At 34.6% G+C, this 21729-nt stretch overlaps 1 protein-coding gene across 1 annotated transcript; it reads left to right on the top strand.

Moving 5' to 3' along the window:
• The first annotated feature begins 987 nt into the window (after positions 1–987).
• On the top strand, positions 988–21579 carry LOC145639144 (exocyst complex component SEC5A-like). Its single transcript, XM_081690308.1, has 21 exons — positions 988–1568; positions 4677–4834; positions 5572–5663; positions 5983–6177; positions 6288–6415; positions 6502–6660; positions 9261–9365; positions 11097–11171; positions 11820–11957; positions 12057–12233; positions 12871–13011; positions 15771–15897; positions 15982–16192; positions 17158–17273; positions 17485–17719; positions 18072–18165; positions 18252–18329; positions 18412–18468; positions 18733–18882; positions 20526–20741; positions 21179–21579. The coding sequence occupies exons 1-21, from the start codon at positions 1161–1163 to the stop codon at positions 21398–21400; spliced, it is 3282 nt and encodes a 1093-aa protein (XP_081546434.1). The 5' UTR covers positions 988–1160; the 3' UTR covers positions 21401–21579.
• Positions 21580–21729: the final 150 nt, after the last annotated feature.

Below are 21729 nucleotides of genomic sequence, written 5' to 3'. Positions count from 1 at the left end.
CAATATTACCTATGGCGAGCATATACTTTAATATCCTCACCTACACGTGGATATAAATCTATATCTATACTTTATTTTAGTATTTAAAAAGACAAACCACAATCACCTATATGACACATGTCATCATAATTCATCCATATTCCACGTAACACATCCATTAATATTTCCTCTTTATATTCCCTTTCAAAGTAAAAAGATAAAATAAAAACTTATTGAATGCTAAAGTCTTTATGCATTCCTAACTTGCAAATTTGAGTAAGAAAATGGAATGTTCCATTTTCACTATAAAAAAAAGTTGTATTCCTCTCTATACCTTTTTAATGTAAAAGTTAAAATAACAAATTATTTAATGTTAAAATCTTTATATATTCCTAACTTGTCAATTATAAGTAAGAAAATTAAGCAAATTATTACAAAAAAATCATCGACACATACAACACAAATAAACAACACATTTCAAGAAAAATAAAATAAGCTACAACCCGTTCGTTGAACGGGCCAAAAGGCTAGTTTAAATCTAAATCGGCTTCACCACCCAGGTGGATATCCACACATGTCTATGCCAACTTACCCATTTACACTCCGTTACCTATTTAATTTTAAAAATATTTAGACAGTTATGGATACAAAGTGAAGAATAGACACACAAGTCAATATGAAGAGTTGACAAGTGGATATCTAGTAGGTAAAGGCATAATTAAAACCATCATTCCCCCTACTCAAGGCGAGTATGACTTTTGATATCCATACATATTCACTATTCATCTAAATCATACATGGGGCCATATCCACTCCAATTGAACTAAGACATATATAATGCGAAATTCGCAAAATTATATCCACCTGTGATCTTTATCGCTTTACGTACTCCATTTTATTAAAAAAAAATAGAAATATACGTATTTCCATTATGCCACCGTGGCAAAAGGAGTAAAAAACGTGGCATTTACAATTAGACAATATAATTTTCTTTCCAAATTTATTTTTTCTAATTTTCTCTCTCCTCCACCTTTGAACTTTCCCTCAATTCTCCTCCATTTTTATTAATCAATCAACTCCCAAAAAATCATCCTTCTTCATCATCTTCCTCAACCTCTGCAACACCAGATCTACCAATTTCCTCTACTCAATTCCTCCATTAACGCGCAGAACAAGCTTCAATGTCGACCGACAGCGAAGATCTCGACGAAGATGAGCTCCTTCAGATGGCATTGAAGGAACAAGCTGAACGAGACACCAATTACCAGAAACCCCCATCAAAATCGTCCAAACCTGTTGCGAATTACGTCCAACCGCCGTCGAATAAAGGGTCGTCGTCGGCGAGTAAAAACCCTAACCCTAGACAAAGGAATTATACCAAGTCTATGGATGAAGATGATGATTCTGAGGTTGAGATGTTGAGTATTTCTTCGGGTGATGAGGAGTCGTCGAAGGCGTCTACTTATGGCGGCGGAGGTGGTGGTGGTGGTGGGAAGGGGAGGAGTAGAGCTAAAGCTTCGAAGGATGACGCCGATTCGCAGTGGGCTGGTGGTGAGCCTGATAGCTGGAAGCGTGTGGATGAGTCTGAGGTAGGTTTTTCAGCTTTGATTTGATGCTGCATTTGCTAATTTTGGGTTTAATTGTGTTTTTTAGCTGTTTTATGATTTGGGAATTTTCGGGTTCTTTTCGTTTTTTGATTTGTACTGAGTGTTAATGTGATTGCCACAATGTGTGATCTTGCTGTTATGCCAAGTTATGAAATTTGCTGATACTCTGATAGTGAAACTGAGTAGTGATTGGAATTCGGAATACCAGGAGAAGATATGAAAAAGAAGAAGCAAATGGGACATAATATCGAATGTGATCAACAACTCGGGTTATGCTTAATGAAGTGTGAATAATGGAACTTTTGTTGGTTGTAGCAATATTGAATTCCTTATACCACTCTTTGATTGGCAATTTTTCAAGGAAAGCAAATTGTTCTTTTGAAATAGTAATGTTGATAAGAAATTTTGTTTAGAACATGACAAGGAAGTTAGCGACACTTTTTTTGTCTTATTTAGGGATGTCAAAAACGAAGAACTGGATGACATTAGTAGAAATTCAGGGTTGCTAACTTAGGTTGCAAGTCAGAACACTCTAGCACCCTCCCTCCCAAAATGAAATTTTTAATGATTGGCAGCAAGCGGATTCTGTATGTCCACTTATCTCCTTTGAAAATCACGAACTTATGTTGCTTTATGAAGATTCTTATTACAATACTATATATTTGTCAGAGTTTATCCACTTATCTCCATAATTTTATCAGAGTTTATCACAATCCAATAAGGTCATGTTTCTTCCCTGGTGACAATATGCCCAAAAATTTAGATAAATAGCGGAAGGCACATTGAAATATGGCGTGAATTTACGAAGCTAAATTGCTCCCTCTAAAATTAAGGGGGTTATCTACAGAATTGCCAGAATTAGGAAAATTTGCTACTTCCTCTCTATGTTTCCAGTGAGATATCATTGACATACTAAGGTACCTTGCTGTATGCTCACTAAACCTCAAGGTATACCATTGAAACCTTCAAAGACGGAATGTGGTCTTATATGTTTGCCTTTATGAACATTTTTCTATTTTATTAGGGAATTTGTCTATTTCTCCACAACACTTGTATAGTTATATATGAAGTGCAGTTGAGTGGCGTGCAGCGTTGTTGGCTCTTAGCCTCAAATTGTGACATATTGTAATCATGGTGTTTGGCTATTAGCTTGTGGTGAGTTTGCTTAAAATCTGATTAATTGCATCATATATTAAACCGCTGAGGAATATGTATAATGGGGATTGATAATTTGATTTATATTACTGTTTTGGTCTCTTGTGCTTATTATGTGACCAATTTCCTCTATCAATGTTACTTGGACTCAGAAGATAGCTTTTCGTACTCGTGCTGACATGTCGCGACCCTGACTTTAGCACAAATCCAGGTTAGTTCTGTCAAAATGCAGTCAGACGTAAGTCAATAAGTCATTAATTGAGGAGAGAGAAATGCACTAGGACACAACTACTTGTGTAAGCCATACAGTGAGGCAAAGGAAATGCACTTGGACACCATTGCTTGTGTAAGCTAGAAACCGAGGATTTGGCATGATGCACTTGAATGCAAGCCAAGAATTGAGAGAGAAAAACTGTTGGATATGGCTGCTTGTGTAAGCCATATATAAGCCATAAATCGAGGAGAGAGAAATGCACTTGTTCACTATTGCATGTATAGGCCGTGAGAGAGAGAGAGAGCTCCCCCCACACCCCTTCTCAGCATATGAATATATGACTAATTGACTACTATAATAATATTGTTTTCTCATCACTACTTTTCTCTATCCTCTGTCCCGGGGTGACATTGTTTTCTTTCTTTCTTTGGTGTGTCTTTTCTAATCGGCTAGGGTTCATGTTAGTGCTGGGCTTTAGAACCTGACTTATTATATGGACTCGGATATGGCTATCGAGTATCATTGTCAACACTTGAACACAAGTGTAGTTAATATAAGCCTAAATTTCTCTCAACTGTCTCCACCAATTTTCTTTTCACGGGAATGCGTTCGCACACCCATATTATTCTTCTTTTGGCTTGAATTTGGCATGTGTCTAAGATTTGGACAGTTCCAAAATATTACTTGTCTAGTGTATACTTTGGGAGACCTGGTGGATCAATATATCATAAAAATTAACTTTTGAAGTGTTTCTTATTTAACCCAAGTTAGATTAAGATTCTTGTTTCCTATATCCTGTCTGTGGATTCGTAATTAACTGTTCTGCATTATTCCAATCTTCATTGTTGCACACAATTGTGGTTCTACTTGACATTATATTGGCCTCTATTATTAAGAGTTATTGTGCTCATCCTTAATTTTTGTGATTTCACATGTGCTCATAATCCTGGCAAGCATCTTCATTTGACACTTTCATTTTATCTTCTTAGCTCGTCATCTCTCTCACTTTTTTCTCTTGCCTCTTATGTGTATCCTTGTGTGAGTTGTGTATCACTTTCTTCAAACATTATTATTGTCATTGGATTCCAAACAAGATGTGGCTACGTGGACTGGGGAGTATGTGAATCTCTTCTTTAAACTGCATCCAAACTCTGATCAAATTCAATTCATGTTCTCTCTCTCTTTCTTTCTTTTTTTTTTCTTCTTCTGAAGAGGACTACAATATTAATTCTAAAAAAAAAAAAAGAAAAAGAAAGAAAGCGTAATGTTTATATTTCCTATCATATTAAAAAATACGAAGTATACATTATTGACAAAGAGAATTATGTTTTGGTGGTGATGTTCTATTTTTAAAATCTCTAGGCAAATGGTTAAAAGAGGTAATAGAATTAAGACAAGGCATGAAGTATATGTCCATTGGGGGTGGGGTGGGGTAGAGAAGCTATGTACCTTTGAAACCTAGGTCAAACCTTTTCTTATTCTAACAATGATACTTTGCCTCTGCAATGTGTTAATTTTCTGTTCTGTTATTCTGTCTTGGTGCATTTGGGTTGTGTGCTTGTGACTCAGATCTATTTTTTAGGTTGATGAAGCATGCTGTTTTTGTATATGATTGTTGTCTTGTTATGTTTCCTGACAACTATTCTAGCAGTTGGTAGTGTATTATGTTCTGTTAAAGATTTTGGACAGTCATCATGAAAATAATGATATTTGTTTGTCAGCTTGCTCGTAGAGTTCGAGAGATGCGTGAGGCTAGAGCAGTACCAGTACCAGTGGTTCCGAAAGTTGAGCATAAGCCTTCAGCATTGGGCAAAAAGGGCCTGGCAAATTTACAGTCGTTTCCACGAGGCATGGAGTGTATTGATCCTCTAGGATTAGGGTAATCTTTCTTGACTATCATGTTCAGAATCTTTTCACGTTTCCTTACACTTAGTAATTGCTTACGCTCTTTTGATGATGCTGATTGTTGTTGCTTATCTAAGACTCTCACCCCAGCTGCTTTGACTAGCATGCTATCCAGGGAACAATTTTGACCACTAATATCTTTAAATTTCTATAAATAAAAAAAAAAAAAAAAAAAAATAGAAAAAGTTGTTATTATAGAAGTGTTCAATTGAACTAATTCGATGACATACCTTTTTATGGATTTGCTTTCAATAAATTAGTATAAATAAATTGGTCAAAGTTAATAACTGAATAGTGCAAAACTAAAAGTGTTGGAATTACATATCACCTAGATAAGTGCATACCCACTCCCCCCAACCCCCAAATGGGAAGTTAGATAAAAAGATCGAGGTAAAAAAAAGAAAGAGTGTAAGCCACTTGTGGGTTTTTGCAAGTTCATTGTCATTTTGTTTGTCTTTTATAACCATTTATCACCAGCAACAATTCTTATGGAATTTGTTATCGGTTGTTTGAAATGTCAAGGTTCTGCTAACACATAACAGAAACTGTCTAGAACTGCATTTTATGAGACCCATGTTACATTCTCTTAGGCTATAATTTTCTATTCCTTCCCCCTTCCTCTTCTACAGCAGCCCCTCCACTCCACAATTCTTCCTCTGGTAACCTCCCTCACCACCCTCTATACTAACCCGAGTTTTTCCATTTTTGCAGGATAATAGACAACAGAACATTGAAGCTTATAACAGATACTTCGGACAGCTCTCCCTCGAGAGAAAGAGATAATATTAATAATGATCTTCGTGGTATCTATCTTATTTCGACTTTTTGTTTGAGGAGGCATTTATAGTTCATTGAATTAATTCAGCATACTTCCAAGTGACATTTGGATTCATGCGATATCCTTGATTGTTAATAATTTCCAAAATTCTTTAATAAGGTCTAGTTAACCAATGATTTCCTGCACTGAGTTATCTTCCTTTTGGTACTCCTAGGGGCTTTCTATATATGTGTGTGTGTGTGTTTTTTTATTTATTTATTTATTTATTTTTAAATGTTCTTTTATAGGCTGTTTACATGGGAATAACATTTAAGGTGTCCTCACGATTATTTGATTTTTTGCAGAAAAGCTGGCGTATTTTTCAGAGAAATTTGATGCGAAGTTATTCCTTTCTCGGATTCACCAAGATACAAGTGCAGCTGATCTAGAGGCTGGTGCCCATGCTATTAAAACAGACCTTAAAGGTCGCACTCAGCAGAGAAAAAATTTGGTGAAGGAAAATTTTGATTGTTTTGTCTCATGCAAGACAACCATTGATGGTATGTTAGTGCAGGATTCTGATTGTTTTATCTATTATTGCTGCCCAATTTGATTCATAAGTAGTATTAGCTTTGCAATTGCTTAATTATCAGCGGAAATTTTTGAGTAGATATTGAATCAAAGCTGAAACGAATTGAAGAAGACCCAGAGGGTGCTGGGACTATGCACCTATATAACATCATTCAAGGAGTGAGTTCACAAGCTACCCGTGCTTTTGAGCCCCTGTTTGAGAGACAGGTTAGTATGAGGAATGTTGTTAGTTTGATATGTTATCATTCACATCGTGAGCCATATTGATCTTTATGTGCATTTATGCATGTCAGGCTCAAGCTGAGAAGATCAGGTCTGTTCAAGGAATGCTCCAGAGGTTTCGCACACTTTTCAACTTGCCCAGTACAATTCGTGCTAGTATCAGCAATGGTGAACATGATTTGGCAGTTAGGGAGTATAAGAAGGCAAAGTCAATCGCGCTGCCATCTCATGTATGTTAACAGTTGCGTCTTTTCTACTTTGTGATTGAAATTGGATCCTATTGACCCTGCTGTCAAAAAAAATCTTGTGACATGGTTTTTGTTGATTACTATTTTATTTATTTATTTATTTATTTAAATTTGGTGCATATTGTCTAATTGTTGAAAAATGTACTGGAAATATTCTCTATGCATGGTTTCTCTTTAGTGGGAGTCTTGTATCTAGTTATGATGTGTGCCCCTTTCTGCTAGTTTCTTTTGATCTCAGAACAAAGTTAAAAAAAAAAAGATAGATAGTGTGTGAAATGTGAAAAGTGGTTTTATTATATGTTTTATCTGTATGCATGTGTGTGTAAATACTGCCAAATATATGGAATTTGACAATTTATTATTTGTTCAGGAATACACTGATGTTTATTTTTACAATCAAGCCACAAAAATTCATACGAAAACGGACCTTTTTATTTATGCTTACTTATTGCCAAATATATGGAATATTGTATATTAATTAAAGTTATGGACTCAGGGTCACTCAGCTATCTAGAAAATACAAATTAGGACGTCAAATAAAATCCCACTTAATAATAATAATATTATGTAAATTAGCGTACGAAAACTTTTCAGTCAAAACCTGGAGATAGATCAAACCAAACCAAACTAGACAAAGATATAGTAGACAAGAATAAACCTAATATAATTTAGGGAAATTATCATTGGTACACCCCAAGTTTTGACTTTTATCAATGATACACCTGCTTAAGTTTTAATTATCAGTGGTACACCTATACTTCAACTAAATAACTAGAGTAACCATTCCGTTAATCAAACGTTAGTAATAGGTTAATGACTTGCAATTTTGACCAATCCCCTTCTTAATTTCCCTCCTATAGTAACCCACCCATGAACCATGTCATTATGTATATATACAAAGCCACCCTCCTTTATTTCGTAGTTTGATGAGGAAGAGATATATTGATCGCTTGTATTGATATGCTGTGGGTAAAGCATAATAAAGTTAATTAAAAAAAAAAAGGCCAAATGAAGAAGTTGCATAAATCATTTATATTATGATGACAAATGTGGGTGGATTACTTTGAATAGAAGGGAAATTAAGGAGGGAAAAAAAAAGTAGAGAGTTAAAATTGGTTAAAATTGAAAGTAATTAACCTATTACTAACATTTAATTAACAGAATGCTTACTGTAATTAATTAGTTGAAAGTATAGGTGTACTGCTATTAATTAAAACTTAAGCAGGTGTATCATTGATAAAAGCCCAAACCTGGGTGTACCAATGATAATTTCCCTATAATTTGTAACTAAACATTACCTTATACTCTTCCTTTCAATTGTTATTATGGCTATAGACACCTTTGCTCTTTAAAATTTTGTTTCATTTGGAACAATTTGTCTCTTTGTAGATATATTATGCTTCCTCCGTTTTTTTATTATTGCACCATAGGGGTTGGGTGCAAATATTTTGGTAGTGGAAAAAAGTAAGAGAGAGAAAGGTAAAAATACAAAATTGCCCATGTGACATATTTATAAATTAAAAAGTAAGTGTGAAAAGCAAGGGTATGGGTATTTGTAGTGTGAACACAAATAATTTTTCTCCTAAAGAGGAAATGGTGCAATATTTGTGAAACTTCCTAAAAAGGCAAGTGGTGCAATAATAAAAGAACGGAGGAAGTATATGTATTAAATTATCAAGTATTTTTGTAAAATAAATTCCTTTCATTGGAGCTGGGAGAGGGGGTGGAAATCCTCTATGATAGACTTTGACATTCTTACATTTTTGGAAGCATCATCTTGTAGGTTTTATGATGCACTTTGCCAGCCAGCATGGCGTGAATTTTATTTATTTTCTAAAAAAAATTCTTTATTATTGCAGTTCAAAAAATTTTCAAGGTTTTTTCCCTATTAATCTCTTTGTTCTTTTATACTTGCACCATTTGGACTTTTAATCTTTTATACAATGCACAAACTTTCCTTTGACCACATATTGTGATTTAATCAAGGAATAATGTAGTCATGTGGGATCATGATAGATTCGTCTCATTATAATTTTTACGAAAAGATAATTAAAATTTTTATGGTGAATGATATGTGTTGGTAAGAGTCTTACCCCAAATGGTAAAAGAGAGTGTAGGAAGTATAACTTTAGAAACTTATTTTTTTTATTTTATATAAAAGGTAAGAGGTTCTAAATAACTGATAATGATGAAATTATGAGATTCTAAACTTATACGAGGTATGTGGACCAGTGTAAAAAAAGACTTAGCAAAGTGGCTGATATAGTAAAATTATAGCATCTCACAGATGCCGTGGATATATTTAAAAATTTACATTATTGTCGGCATTTTTTGGAATGTCAAGTTCAATATTCATCACAGAACTCCCTATACGTGTTGGACTGCTTTGTTGTGAGCTATAAGTTTGCCTATATTATATTTACTGTTCCTTTGAGTATGTACAATAGTTTGTGTTGCGGAGAACTTCCAGCAGATGACTGAGTTTAAAGCATGTCTTCTGCATGTTTTTTTTTTTTTTTTTTTTTTTTTTTTTTTTTTTTTTGTTCAACTTAATAAGCCATATGATTATGATTTATTTTCAGATTGGAATATTGAAACGTGTACTTGAGGAGGTCGAAAAAGTGATGCATGAGTTCAAGGGAACACTGTACAAAACTATGGAAGATCCACAGATAGATTTAACAGATGTAAGTTTACACTTTTATTCAATGTCATGACCCTCACTTATTTCTGCTAGTTTTTTTTTTTTTTTTTTTGGGAAAATTCCATAGTTCATTAGCTTCTGTTGACAAGTGTTGATCCTTTGGACTGGAAAGGTCATGATTTACACTTTCCAGTCACATGCATTTTCTGCAAGACCTGTCATTCTGGTGAGTGAGGTATATTTTAGATCTGTTAATGTAAGTTTCAAGCTAGGTTAATATTTGGCAGGTCTAGGCACCAATCTTAACCAACAGTTTGGAAGTAACCTTGTAAATTACAGTAATTTTCATTCATCTTTCGTAAATTTTTTAAAATTTGTTATTGATTATTGTTGCAGTAGTTTGACTTTCATTTTGTCAACACTTAAATTTGACATTTATATCTTTTTTAAATAATCTATCTGTAATGTATACATATTTTTTTAATAATAGTCGTGGAGACTAATGTAATTACAACATACATTATATAAAGTAATTTTAAATTTCTTAGAAAGATGTGATCAAAATTAGTACTCCTATGCAATTATAAATTTATAGTAGCAACTAGCAACATAAACTAGCAATTATAGGAGAACTTGGGAGAGGGACTACCCACCCATGTGGGTACTTTCATTTCTAGGAGTAGTGATGTAGACGAAAAGGGATTATTTGATGTAACGAGGTCTCACAAGGTGGTGTAGGAGATGATAAAATGATGAATGAAAAGGTTCCCATAAGAGGAATAAAGTAAAAGTGATTGAGAACACAAAAGAGGGAAAGTAAATAGAACGAGGAGGCTATGTTACTCGGACTCTTCATTTCACTTCACGTATCCATGTTGGACCCTCAAACTCGGACATGGGAATGACACTTGGACACTTCACTTTTAGTTCAAAATCATGGAATTTTTTCACAAAATAGCCAAGTCGGACGCTTTGACATGTATCCGTGTTGGACATGTATACCTAAGTCCAAGTAACATAGATAGGGGGTTTATGAACTGTGAATAGTGCCTAAAAAAAGCTTCTTGGTTATCATTTGATGTGTTTTGATGATGTCTGGAATAAGTAACTTTTTTTCTTGAATTTAAGTTTTATGGAAGAATTTAGTTGATTATTCTGAAATGAACTCATGTTGTCTGAGGGTCTTCCAACTCTTGAGTATCAAGGATTAGATATTTTGTTCTTTGGATGGATTATGCTCACTAGCAAGTGTGGTTGATTAATTCATGAGCAGGACTTGGAAGGAGTTGAAACACATTTCATATATGGTGTCTCTAGTGAGTATGGGAAGTTTGTAAATAAACCTGAAGGAATAAATCATATGAGGTTCTGTTCATAATTCTTTTGCCTTTTTGTGTACATTGTGGTAGACTGGAAGGTAGGTAATCCTTGCATATAAGACCCCATACACCTCTTCCATCTGAACCCATATAGCATCTTCAGGACTGAATATGGCATTTACCCATATTGGTGAAGCTGTATCTGTAGTTCTCTGCTCCTGATTAACTGAGCTGCTAGGTTCTTTGTATTTTTTACCAATACCTATTTATTGTGGTGTCAAGGCGACAACTTGACAAGGTAGTAATTTGTATATTGGAATGTGATTTTGTGGGTTTTTTTCAATTAATTATTTCTATATGTTACGTTAATTTTTCCAAATATCTGTACTCTGATACCCTTCACCTTAATGTTAGTCTGATAATGCTAAATGGTCAACTTTTATTGCTTCTTATAGCTTGAAAACACTGTGAGGCTGCTTTTGGAGCTAGAACCTGAATCAGATCCTGTGTGGCATTATCTGAACTTGCAGGTTAGATACACTACAATCTCATGATGTCTAATGTACCAATGCTATGCTATTTGCTTCCATAATTCATCCTATGCTTTATTGTTTATTCTAAAGTTTAAACGATGCTATAATCTACTGAATAACAATTTATTCATTTGTTGTGTTCAAAATTTGTTGCCATTTGCTTTCTTATCCAACTTTGGGCCTTTTAGAGTGTGTTTGGATTGAAGGAAATGGAGGGAAAGGAAGGGAAGAGAAGTGGAAGGAAAGGAAGGGAAGGAAAATGGAGGTATTAAATTGTAAGAAATTGATCTCTCCAACAATGGAGAGATTTGGAGAAAAAAATTCATTAATTTCCCCTCCCCTTCTATTCCTTCCCCCTTTTTGTTTTTTTTATCCAAATAAACTGTTAGTGTGCAGTTTACTAAATTATCTGGAAATTGTGTGATTAATGTTCTTTAAATCTTTCCTTCCTCTTTTCATGGTTCTTTTTCCGTGAATGCTTTCACTGTGAGTCTTTTGGTAATAGCCTCTAAACTAGTCATAATTGGTAAGATGTAAGTCTTTGAGCATGTTGATCTTTTCCCAAGGTTGGGATTGTATAGTTTGCTTATTTAACTTTTAGGTTGAAATCTAGTTTAACTTATAATGTTAAGGCCAAAATTGCAGAACCAAAGAATCAGAGGTTTGCTTGAAAAGTGCACCTATGACTATGAAGCAAGGCTTGATGCATTGCAAAATGATATTCGTGAACGTGCTGCCTCTGATGCCAAGTGGAAACAGATACTGCAGGGGCCTAGTCAATCTGTGAGTTGAATCTTGATTCTGTCAACTGCATCTTTGCAAAGAACAAAAAATGCACTTGATGTGCTATAATGTATAACCATTTAACCTTTTTCACATCAGCCAGACACAAATGGTAACACCGACCTTGCTGGAGACGCTCCTTCAGTGGAATTGACTGGGGAAGAGGTTGATGCTTTGAAAAAAAAGTACATCCAGAAGCTAACATCTGTTCTTATTCATTACTTACCAGCCTTCTGGAAAATAGCACTTTCAGTTTTCAGTGGAAAATTTGCAAAGGTACACCAAGTTTCCTTCTCTCTAATGGGAATTACTTTTGGTGTGTGTGTGTGTGTGTGTGTGTGTGCTGGGAAGGGAGGGTTATATATACATGTTAATAACTTAGCCATTCTCTTCCATGCTAATTATGTTTGGGTCTATTGTAGATTCGTGTAATTTTCATTTTGGCTACCTTTTCAAGTCAATGAGGTACTTCTGAATGGAGCTATATAGCTAGTTGTTTCCTTATATGCCTTTCATATAGTGTAGGAGTCCAAGATCAAGATAGTATATTTATTTTTAATGAGCATGTGTTTGTTCCTTGTTTTTTTTATTTTTGTAGGTGGGATCACAATCGAGCATTATGTCTTTCTGCTTGTTTGTGTATATGTTATATTGTATATAAATTGGATCAAGCCATATATAGGCCTTTTTGGGAAAAGAAAATTTGTTCTTGTAAGGATACCTATAAGACTTCTGGCTGTCCCGCATGCCAAAGGACTAGTTATAAAATCGTATTTGCACATGCAAGAAATTGAAGGCTGTTTCATAGCAGGACATCGATTTTTTTTTTTTTTTTAATGTACTGGTTAAAATCAGTTTTAAGTGTGGCCAATTACCACCTTGGATTGAATTAATGTTTATGATTTTATTCCAGTCTTCTCATGTTGCTACCGAATCCAATGCCCCTACCTCAAATAAGATTGACGAAAAAATTGGTGATGCGAAATACTCAAGTCATTCTCTTGATGAAGTTTCCGGAATGATGCGTAGTACAATATCTCTTTACGAGGATAAGGTATGCCTTCTCTAACCCGTCTGACCTCAACATTTTCAGCTAATCAGTAGTTCCCAACCTTGGGGCGAATGAAATCCGATACATAAATCGGTTACTAAAAGAATGGAAAAAGCTTTTATTGTGTCGCTTAAGTTATATAGGAATTCCTGAACCCAAGAATTAAGAAGAATAAGTTCTTTATTTCCCTGAATGGAATAACCACCTAGAATAAGGAAACAGATAAAATTTGTGGAGAAGTGCAAAATCATCTTATTAGACACTACCGCTAATTGCCATTACCGCTGCGCCTTTGTCGGTTAATGGTTCAAGGCTCTGGCTACTGCTGACTTGTCAAAGTTGTCAAATTTTAAAAAAATAAAAAAAAATACATGCCTTTTAGAAAACCCCAGCGGTCATATTAATTATACAAGAAGAGAGAGAAAACACTTAATCCCTTATTCAGTTGTAAATTATAAACCCTAGCATTGAAGAGGAGTGGGAAGACTGGGAACTGTTAACAGTTGTCACCACGAAATCACCTGTCTTCTTTCTTCTCTTTTTTCCCTTTTTTTGTTTGTTCTTCCTCATTCTTCTCTGCGACTCGCCAGCTCCTTTACCATTTCTTTTCTTTTTCCCTTTTTCTGCTTTATTTTTTGCTTCTCTACTTTCTCGGATCTTTATGTTTTATTTTATTCAATTTTTTCTTTTCTTTTTTTTTTTTTTTTTTTTTTTTAATCTGCTTTCTATATTCTGTCTTTTTTTTTTTTTCTTTATAACATAAATGCTATGTAGCTTCAGGTACAATTTTTGGTCTTGAAATGAATTTGGAGGTTTTAGGCACTTTAAGTGCGCCAAAGCTCTGAGGACTCTTTGAATCTCGCGCCTTTTGAAACTAAGGCTGGAATGATGGTTGAATTAGACTGTTTTCCCTGGATTTTCTAGTAAGAATTAAACATTTAAGTTGAGAAGAAAGAACAGGAAATTTCATGGCAAAATAGAGGGATGTTTTTTTAAAATTAAAAAAAATAAAATAATACGCTTGACATCAGACATTATAAAAATTTGGAAAAGAATCATGAGTTCATGACTGCATAAAAGCTTTGATCACATGGTCTTGTAAATTGTAATATCTCATTAACCTTGACACAAAAGATAAATCATGATGGACTTACCAAAAGCACCCAAACCAATGAACCATAGACATAAATTCACGCCTAAGCTCCTTAAGATTGTTTTTCCTCCGCAAACCAAACCAGCTCGCCAGCGTATTACCCAATAATGAAACAAGATTCCAGAGCTTTCCTCTAAGACAAAAAGTCAGTACCATATAAGTATATAACAGCTACCACAGTGAAGGAATAGGAAAGCTCTGTATCCAGTTAATTGGGCACTTTCGCTGAAAGATTGCATTTATCTTATCTGTGGTGGTGTATGAGCTTTCTTATGGTTAGACGTTCAATTAAAAACTTATTCTGTGCTCTTGTGAATTGTTAACTGATGACTGAAAGCTCTAGCCACCAACAAATTTTTTCTGAAATCTAAACGTGATTAGCTGGGAATCAGTTTTCCGGTTTACGTACCTTGAGTTGCTTCCTTTGTATATAGTTATCCTTAAAGAACCTTCTCATTGGAATTTTACAACCTTGTATCTGAAAAAGCTTATAACTTTAACTTCTTTATACTTCTTGGTTCCTTTTTTTTTTTAAAAAAAACTTATATCTGAAAATCCCGATCAGTCTCTCTCTCTTCTTTATACTTCCTGGTTGCTTTTAATTTTCATTCTTGATGGAGGAGAAACCTTCTTGAGTTTTGTGTTCATTATTTCTGCTCGATAATTTCTTCTATTCTCTTATATTTATTGTTCCTTCAAATTCACCTTTACTCTTCTCTCTTCTATTTAATTCTTTCTCCCTTTGGCTTGATATATCACAGAGAAGGCTGAAGATTGTTAACCTATACTTTAAAATGCTGACTGGTCTAAATGTAGAACATGAGGTTTTATTTATGGGCTCTACTTGTTATGGTGGGTAATTGGCCTAAAGAAAAGGTTAATTTTAAAGGCATTAGAAAGAATGGGTGTGGACGTTGTTACTTATTGCCATACAATCACTTCATTTCATTTTGTGATTTTTTCTTTTGATTTTTTTAATCACCCCATTCACCCATTTTTTTTTGGTAGCCCTATAGATATACTTATACTTCCTCCACTCCATTTTAGTTGCAACATTAGGATTTTGGCACTATTATACTCTCTCTCCTATTACGTCATATTGTGATTTAAATGGAAGAAAAACATAGTTATGTGGGATGTTGTTGGATTCGTCTCAATTTTCACCAAAACAGTCCACCAAAGGTGATACTGGTTTAGGTTGTGCATTGGCAGCTGTGAAACTCTTAGTCAAGTAAAATGGAGTGGAGTACGTATAATTATGTATCGGATGGTTTCACTCTATGATTGTGGAAGATATTGAAGCTATCTCATATGAAAATAATAATAGGAAGTGCAGAAGTTTACACATTCCTTAAAGTATATTTTATTAGAATCTTATGAAACCTTAGTTGTCCTTTATGCATGACTCCACCTTCCCGTTCTAACCACATATTAGCTTCTTTGATGGTAGGAACAGGGCTGATCTAAATAATTTACCCTTGCAATTGATTTTCTGGACTTTGAAATGAATAACATAGTCATAGATTGATCTGTCATTGCTCTTTAAAGCCAACGGTTAGTGTAATGGTGATCTTTTGTGTAAGTCCTTATCGTTTTTACCATAATGCAGGTGCTCGACACATTTCGTGAATTTGAAGAATCGAATATTCTTCAGCCATATATGTGTGACTCCATAAAAGAAGTATCTAAAGCTTGCCAGGTTTTAGAAGTTAAAGAATCAGCCCCTGCTATCATTGGTATCTTACGCACTTTCTTTTTGTAATCCACCTGCTGCATCTGTTAATCAAGCAATTCTCAGTGTTTGCTCTTTATTTTCACAGTTATGGCGCTCAGAGCTGTTCATGCAGAAGTTTCAAAGACTTATATTATGAGGCTTTGTTCATGGATGAGGACTACTATTGAAGACTTGTCAAGAGATGAAACATGGGTCGCAGTCTCAATAATTGAAAGAAATAAATCTCCATACAGGATCTCTTACTTGCCTCTAGCATTCCGGTCGATTATGATATCAGCATTAAATCAAGTCAGCCAGTAAGTACAAGTGTATACCTTTTCATTCTTATGAACTCTGAACCTGAAATGCAAGCAATTGCAACTACAACCAGGAAATGAAATAATTATTTATAAATGATAAGTTTTAAGTACATGTTCTGTAATCTGTTTGGATGTACTTGGGATTTGGGACCTATCAATTCTTTAAAGTGTAGCATTTTTCCCCACTTCCATGACATTGTATATCTGTTAATGGAATCAGACTCTGGGGAGTTTGCATGTAGCTTTGTCTCTATAGCCTCTTTTGTCTTAAAGTGACCAAAGTTAAGCTTGTGTACAGTTGGACCTCCTGGACCTTTGGAAACCCACCTAATGACAAATACATTAATACACAATGAGATCATTGCATCTTGTAGATAACATTCAATCAATACAGATAAGTTTTGTTATGTGACTTATGTCCTTATGTTACTCTCGCTGTTCTTGTTATACTTTGTACAACATAAGCTGATAAGGGCAGGCAGATGAGCACTATTTGTCCATTCCAAAGTATAGAAAATATGTGAGGCACTTTGTGGTAGAAAATGCTGTGGATATAATTTTAAGGTGTATAATTGGTGAACTTATTTGAGTCTATCTCCTTTTGGAATATTTACATGTGTATTCCATGAATATTGCAAAAGCATTAAGGAATGACATAGGATGCCACTTTTGAAGCAAGTGCATAGAGAGCATTTTGTTTACCTACTGGCACTTTTTTTGCATTGGCTAACCCTTTATATCCACCATTAACTAAGAAAGGAAATTTTGTTTTTTGGATGCCCAATTTTTTTTTTTTTCTAGGATTTGTTTCTGGAGCATTCACCCTTTTATCAGAATATTGGTTATTTCATTTCTTTTTTCTTTTTGATTAACTTGCATTTTGAGTTATATCTATTTTTTTAGGAACAGTAATCTAGGGACTCTTTTTTGTTCATAACACTGAACTTGTGCTATAATTTCAGGATGCTTCAGACATTAAAGAGCGAGGCAGCAAAGACAGAGGATGTCTTTATTCCTTTTCATGAAATTCAAGAATCTGTTAGGTTATCTGCTTTGAATTGCTTCCTGGATTTTGCTGGTAATGTGAAACAAAGGAGATCTCACTGCTCTCCCACCCCCCCCCCCCCCCCCTTTCTCAAAAGAAAAAAAAAAAGATCCTATTGTAGGAAGAAAAATAGTAGGATGACTAGTTTTATTATTGACCCCTTGATTTATGCCCGTCAATAATGTTTTTAAAAAATGTGCTTAAGTTTAGATGATGAAAATTTGCATGTTATTGGATCTTGTAGGGCATCTTGAACGTATTGGAACTGAGTTGACGCAAAGTAGATCTAACAGAGAAAGTTTGTATTTACCCAACGGACATTCTTTTGAAAACTCAGAAAAGTCATTAGATCTTATGCCTGGAAGTGTTGTTGATCCGCACCAGCAGTTGCTGATGGTCTTGAGCAATGTCGGATATTGCAAAGATGAACTTTGTTATGAACTTTATAATAAGTACAAACATATATGGTCACATTCTCGGTTAGTGATTTTTACTTGTATCTTGTTGTGCTTGCTTTCAAAGTAGTTCTCTCACTCTATTCCATAATATTTACTTAACAAATGTATTATGTTCCTTATTATATAATTTTACTTATTGCAATATTGCTTTAAATGCAACAAACAACCCTTCCATGCCTTTTCATAACTTTTTAACGGTCCAATAAAATCCCACTCTTCCGATTAGTGTGAGTATGTAAAGTGCCCTGCAGTTTTTCTAGGTCATATCGTGGCTTCTTTTTTTTTTTTTTTTTTTTTTTGCTCTTTCAATTTTTCATTGGATGTCAATATTTGCAAACAGCTAGATCATTTATCCTCGACTTCACTATTGCAGGGAGAAAGATGAAGAGGACTCTGATAAAGTTGATTTGGTAATGGCCTTTTCTGCTCTTGAAGATAAAGTCCTGGAACAGTATACTTTTGCCAAGGTAACCTCTCTTCATGGTAAAATCTTCTGATCAATCCCCTAATTCATCTGCTGGCATTTTTTTAACATATATGTTAATTTTATCAGGCAAACATGATAAGGACTGCTGCAATGAGCTACTTATTAGATGCTGGAGTTCAATGGGGTTCAGCTCCTTCAGTCAAAGTTAGATGCTAAACAACTCATTAGCTATCTAATATTCTCCTCAAATGGGTTTTAACATATCTAATGACATACATGTATGCAGGGTGTACGTGATGCTGCTGTAGAGCTGTTGCACACCCTGGTAGCTGTGCATGCAGAGGTAAATTAATAGCTTCAGCTATTCCATCAGATACCATTTTGTGGAGCTCTGAGTCTTTGTGCTTAGTTGTCTATATGAGGGACTATGGTATTTTATATTTTTTTTAACCATCTAATGTAATTTCTCTGAATATGCTTAATAGACAACATATTAACACGTTGTCAACCTGTTCACCTCTAATAATTGTCAAATTATTTCCTTGATCCACTTGTCATCTTTTACATGTATACTTCGTTTAATTTTGAATTGGTTCCTTTGGTGCAGGTCTTTGCTGGAGCTAAGCCCCTTCTAGATAAGACACTTGGTGTTCTTGTTGAAGGTTTGATTGATACTCTTTTGAGTATCTTCCATGAATATGAAAGCAAAGAATTTAAGTCAGTGGATTCAAATGGTTTCTGTCAGCTTATGCTTGAGGTATGTGGCTCTGTAGCTCCTAAGTCTGCGTTTTTAGCAGTGCTGCAGTGTACCATTTATGTACTCCTGTAAGTGAACAGTATAATCTTGTATGAGAAAGAAGTTTCAAAATGTGTCAAAGAGATTTGCAAGATTAAACAACTAAGCCTAAAATATATTAGGAAGCTTGATAATCGCCAAGAAAACTACATTTATCCCAAGTAAGCCTGAAAATAAAATGTATGTTCGGAAGCTTGATAATCGCCAAGAAAACTGCATTTATCCCAAGTAAGCTCAGAACATATTCCTTTGCCAGGCTTGGGAATGCTTTTCTATCTGTTACTTTGTTCATAATTTCTCTTAACAAGGAGCACTATATTAATCAATAAAAAAATATGGGCATTCTTCCATACTACTTTTTACAAAACTGAAATTTCTTGATGAAAATAAAATGTATCTTGGTGGCTTGGCAAATCTTTAATCTATCTTGGTGGCTTGGCAAATGTTAATCAAGGATTAAGCATTTCTTCTGTACTTTCTGTGTGATGCTGGTCTTCTGAAACAATCAGGGGCTCAAGAACATGTAATTTGTCTCTGTGAAAATATCTTAAAGTGGATAATATATATCTCAGTGTCTCACTGACTTGGTAAACGTTCCCCCCCCCCCCCCCCCCCCCCCCCACACACACACACACACACACACACACATCCCAGATTAGATTTTACACTTATCATGACACATAGTTTTGGTTGATAAGTTGTTTGGTCATTAATCACTATTCTATTGTCAAGTAAAATGTGAATGGAGATAGTGGAATATAATTTTATTGAATAGGTAGATGTGATAGAAGGTAGAAGAATAAATTTTTTTGAATGTTTGAGAGTAGAGCCTATTGTTATGGTAGTGGAAAGAGATAATATAAAACTACAGTCTAAAAAGAAAGTGTAAAAATTAATTAGGGACAAATGAAAAAGAAATGGAATAAACTAATATGGGACATAGGGAGTATTAAGGATTACAAGCATTCTTACTTTACTTTCTGTGTGATGATGGTCTTGCTTGTCTTTTTTCTTCTTCCTAATATCACATCATGTATGGGTATTGGTATTTTCCCTAATTTTTAAATTAAATTGTAACACAACACACAAGTGATTCACACCATCCTATATCAATATATAATTTACCCTAATGACTAAGTAGGCCCCTGCCTGTTGTGTTGGAGTTGGGTGCCATTGTCTACAAAGAGGCTCTTTGTGCTGTATTGCTGAAATTATTTCATTGGAGATGACATTATATCATGTAGTAGATCAGTATAACTAGATGCAGTATAACATTACTACATGTAAGTAGAGTTTTCTTACCAGATAGAGGTAGTGGAGCTTAAGTGAGTTGACTTTCCTTATATCACAGCAGATGACGCTCTCATTATCATCGGAAATTACTCATTGATAATTCTGTAAAACTGAGGTTATTTATGTGACTAAGTCGTATGGTAGCTGAAGGTGATGATAAAAATAAATGAAAGCTGCATAATGTCTGTTTAATCACTTTTAATTGGTTCTGTGTTAGTTCACACTTGTATTTCTTAATTCCTTATTTTCTTTATAGCTTGAATTACATGGTCATAAGTTGACGTAGGCAATGTACTTTTGGTTCTATGCAGCTTGAATATTTCGAGACAGTACTAAATCCCTACTTTACAAATGATGCGAGAGAATCTCTAAAATCACTTCAAGGGATGCTGCTGGAAAAAGCTACTGAAAGTGTGACAGAGGTGATTGAGAATCCTGGGCATCATCGCAGATCAACAAAAGGGGGAGAAGATGCTCTTACAGATGAGAGACAGCAGGGAGTTAGTGTGTCACCAGATGATCTGATTGTGAGTTTTATTTTCTCATTTTTAATACTGTTTTTTTTTTTTTTTTTAAAAAATTTTGATGTGGTGACAAGCAACTTTGATTGCTGAGTTTTGATGGGATGATCAACACACACACACACACACGCACACACACATCCACGGAAAGTGATGTAAATTTAAGTTTAGTTTATAATTATAACAGAGAAGAGCCACTCTAAAATTTACTGACATTTGACAAAATACATTAGATGGGGAAGTTGGTCTAACTGAAGTAGATTTTTATTTTCTGTTCTCTGTATTTGAAGTATGCCACTAATGCAGCCTATTGTATATATTTATTTCGTCTCTTTAGGGTGGTGGATTAGGATCTTATCAATAAAATGTACGAGTTGTAATTCTGATTGTGTTTTTATCCTGAAATTGCAAGTCATCTAAGCATATATTTTTCCCTACCGCAGGCACTTGCACAACAATGCAGCTCAGAGCTTCTTGAAGCGGAACTTGAGAGAACACGTATAAACACGGCATGCTTTGCTGAATCTCTTCCACTGGACTCTGTACCAGAGTCTGCAAAATCTGCTTATGCTTCCTTCAGGGGGTCACTGGATTCTCCAAGCAAAAATTACAAAGGGGCACAAGTAATTAGCTCCCCTAGTATCTCTAAACATCGACGTAGATGAGATAGCTTTTTATTTTAGCTTGTGTCTATTCTGTTTCTCAATCCATCTCCATTTTTTGCTCAGTTTTGCTCTCATTTCTTTGTGTAATTGCTGTATTTAAGTTAGTGTAGCTGAAAGAATGCGATTTAATTGTTACAATATAGTGTGCTAATAAAATTCCCTATTATCATTCTTCTCAACTCTTCTCTTTTTGATGTACCTTAAGAATTTATTATAATCCTATGCATATGTTACGATTTGATAATGATGTCTTTGTATGCTTGGGTGTTTCCAATAATTACTATGAATCAGCTCCAAACTATCCTTTCACCTTCTCAGGGCAAGAGAAT

Source organism: Chenopodium album, chromosome 7, assembly GCF_948465745.1.
Source record: "Chenopodium album chromosome 7, dcCheAlbu1.1, whole genome shotgun sequence".
NCBI classification, from domain to species: domain Eukaryota; kingdom Viridiplantae; phylum Streptophyta; class Magnoliopsida; order Caryophyllales; family Amaranthaceae; genus Chenopodium; species Chenopodium album.
The sequence above is the reverse complement of the archived record's forward strand: the minus strand, read 5'-3'. Positions and strand labels throughout refer to the sequence as shown.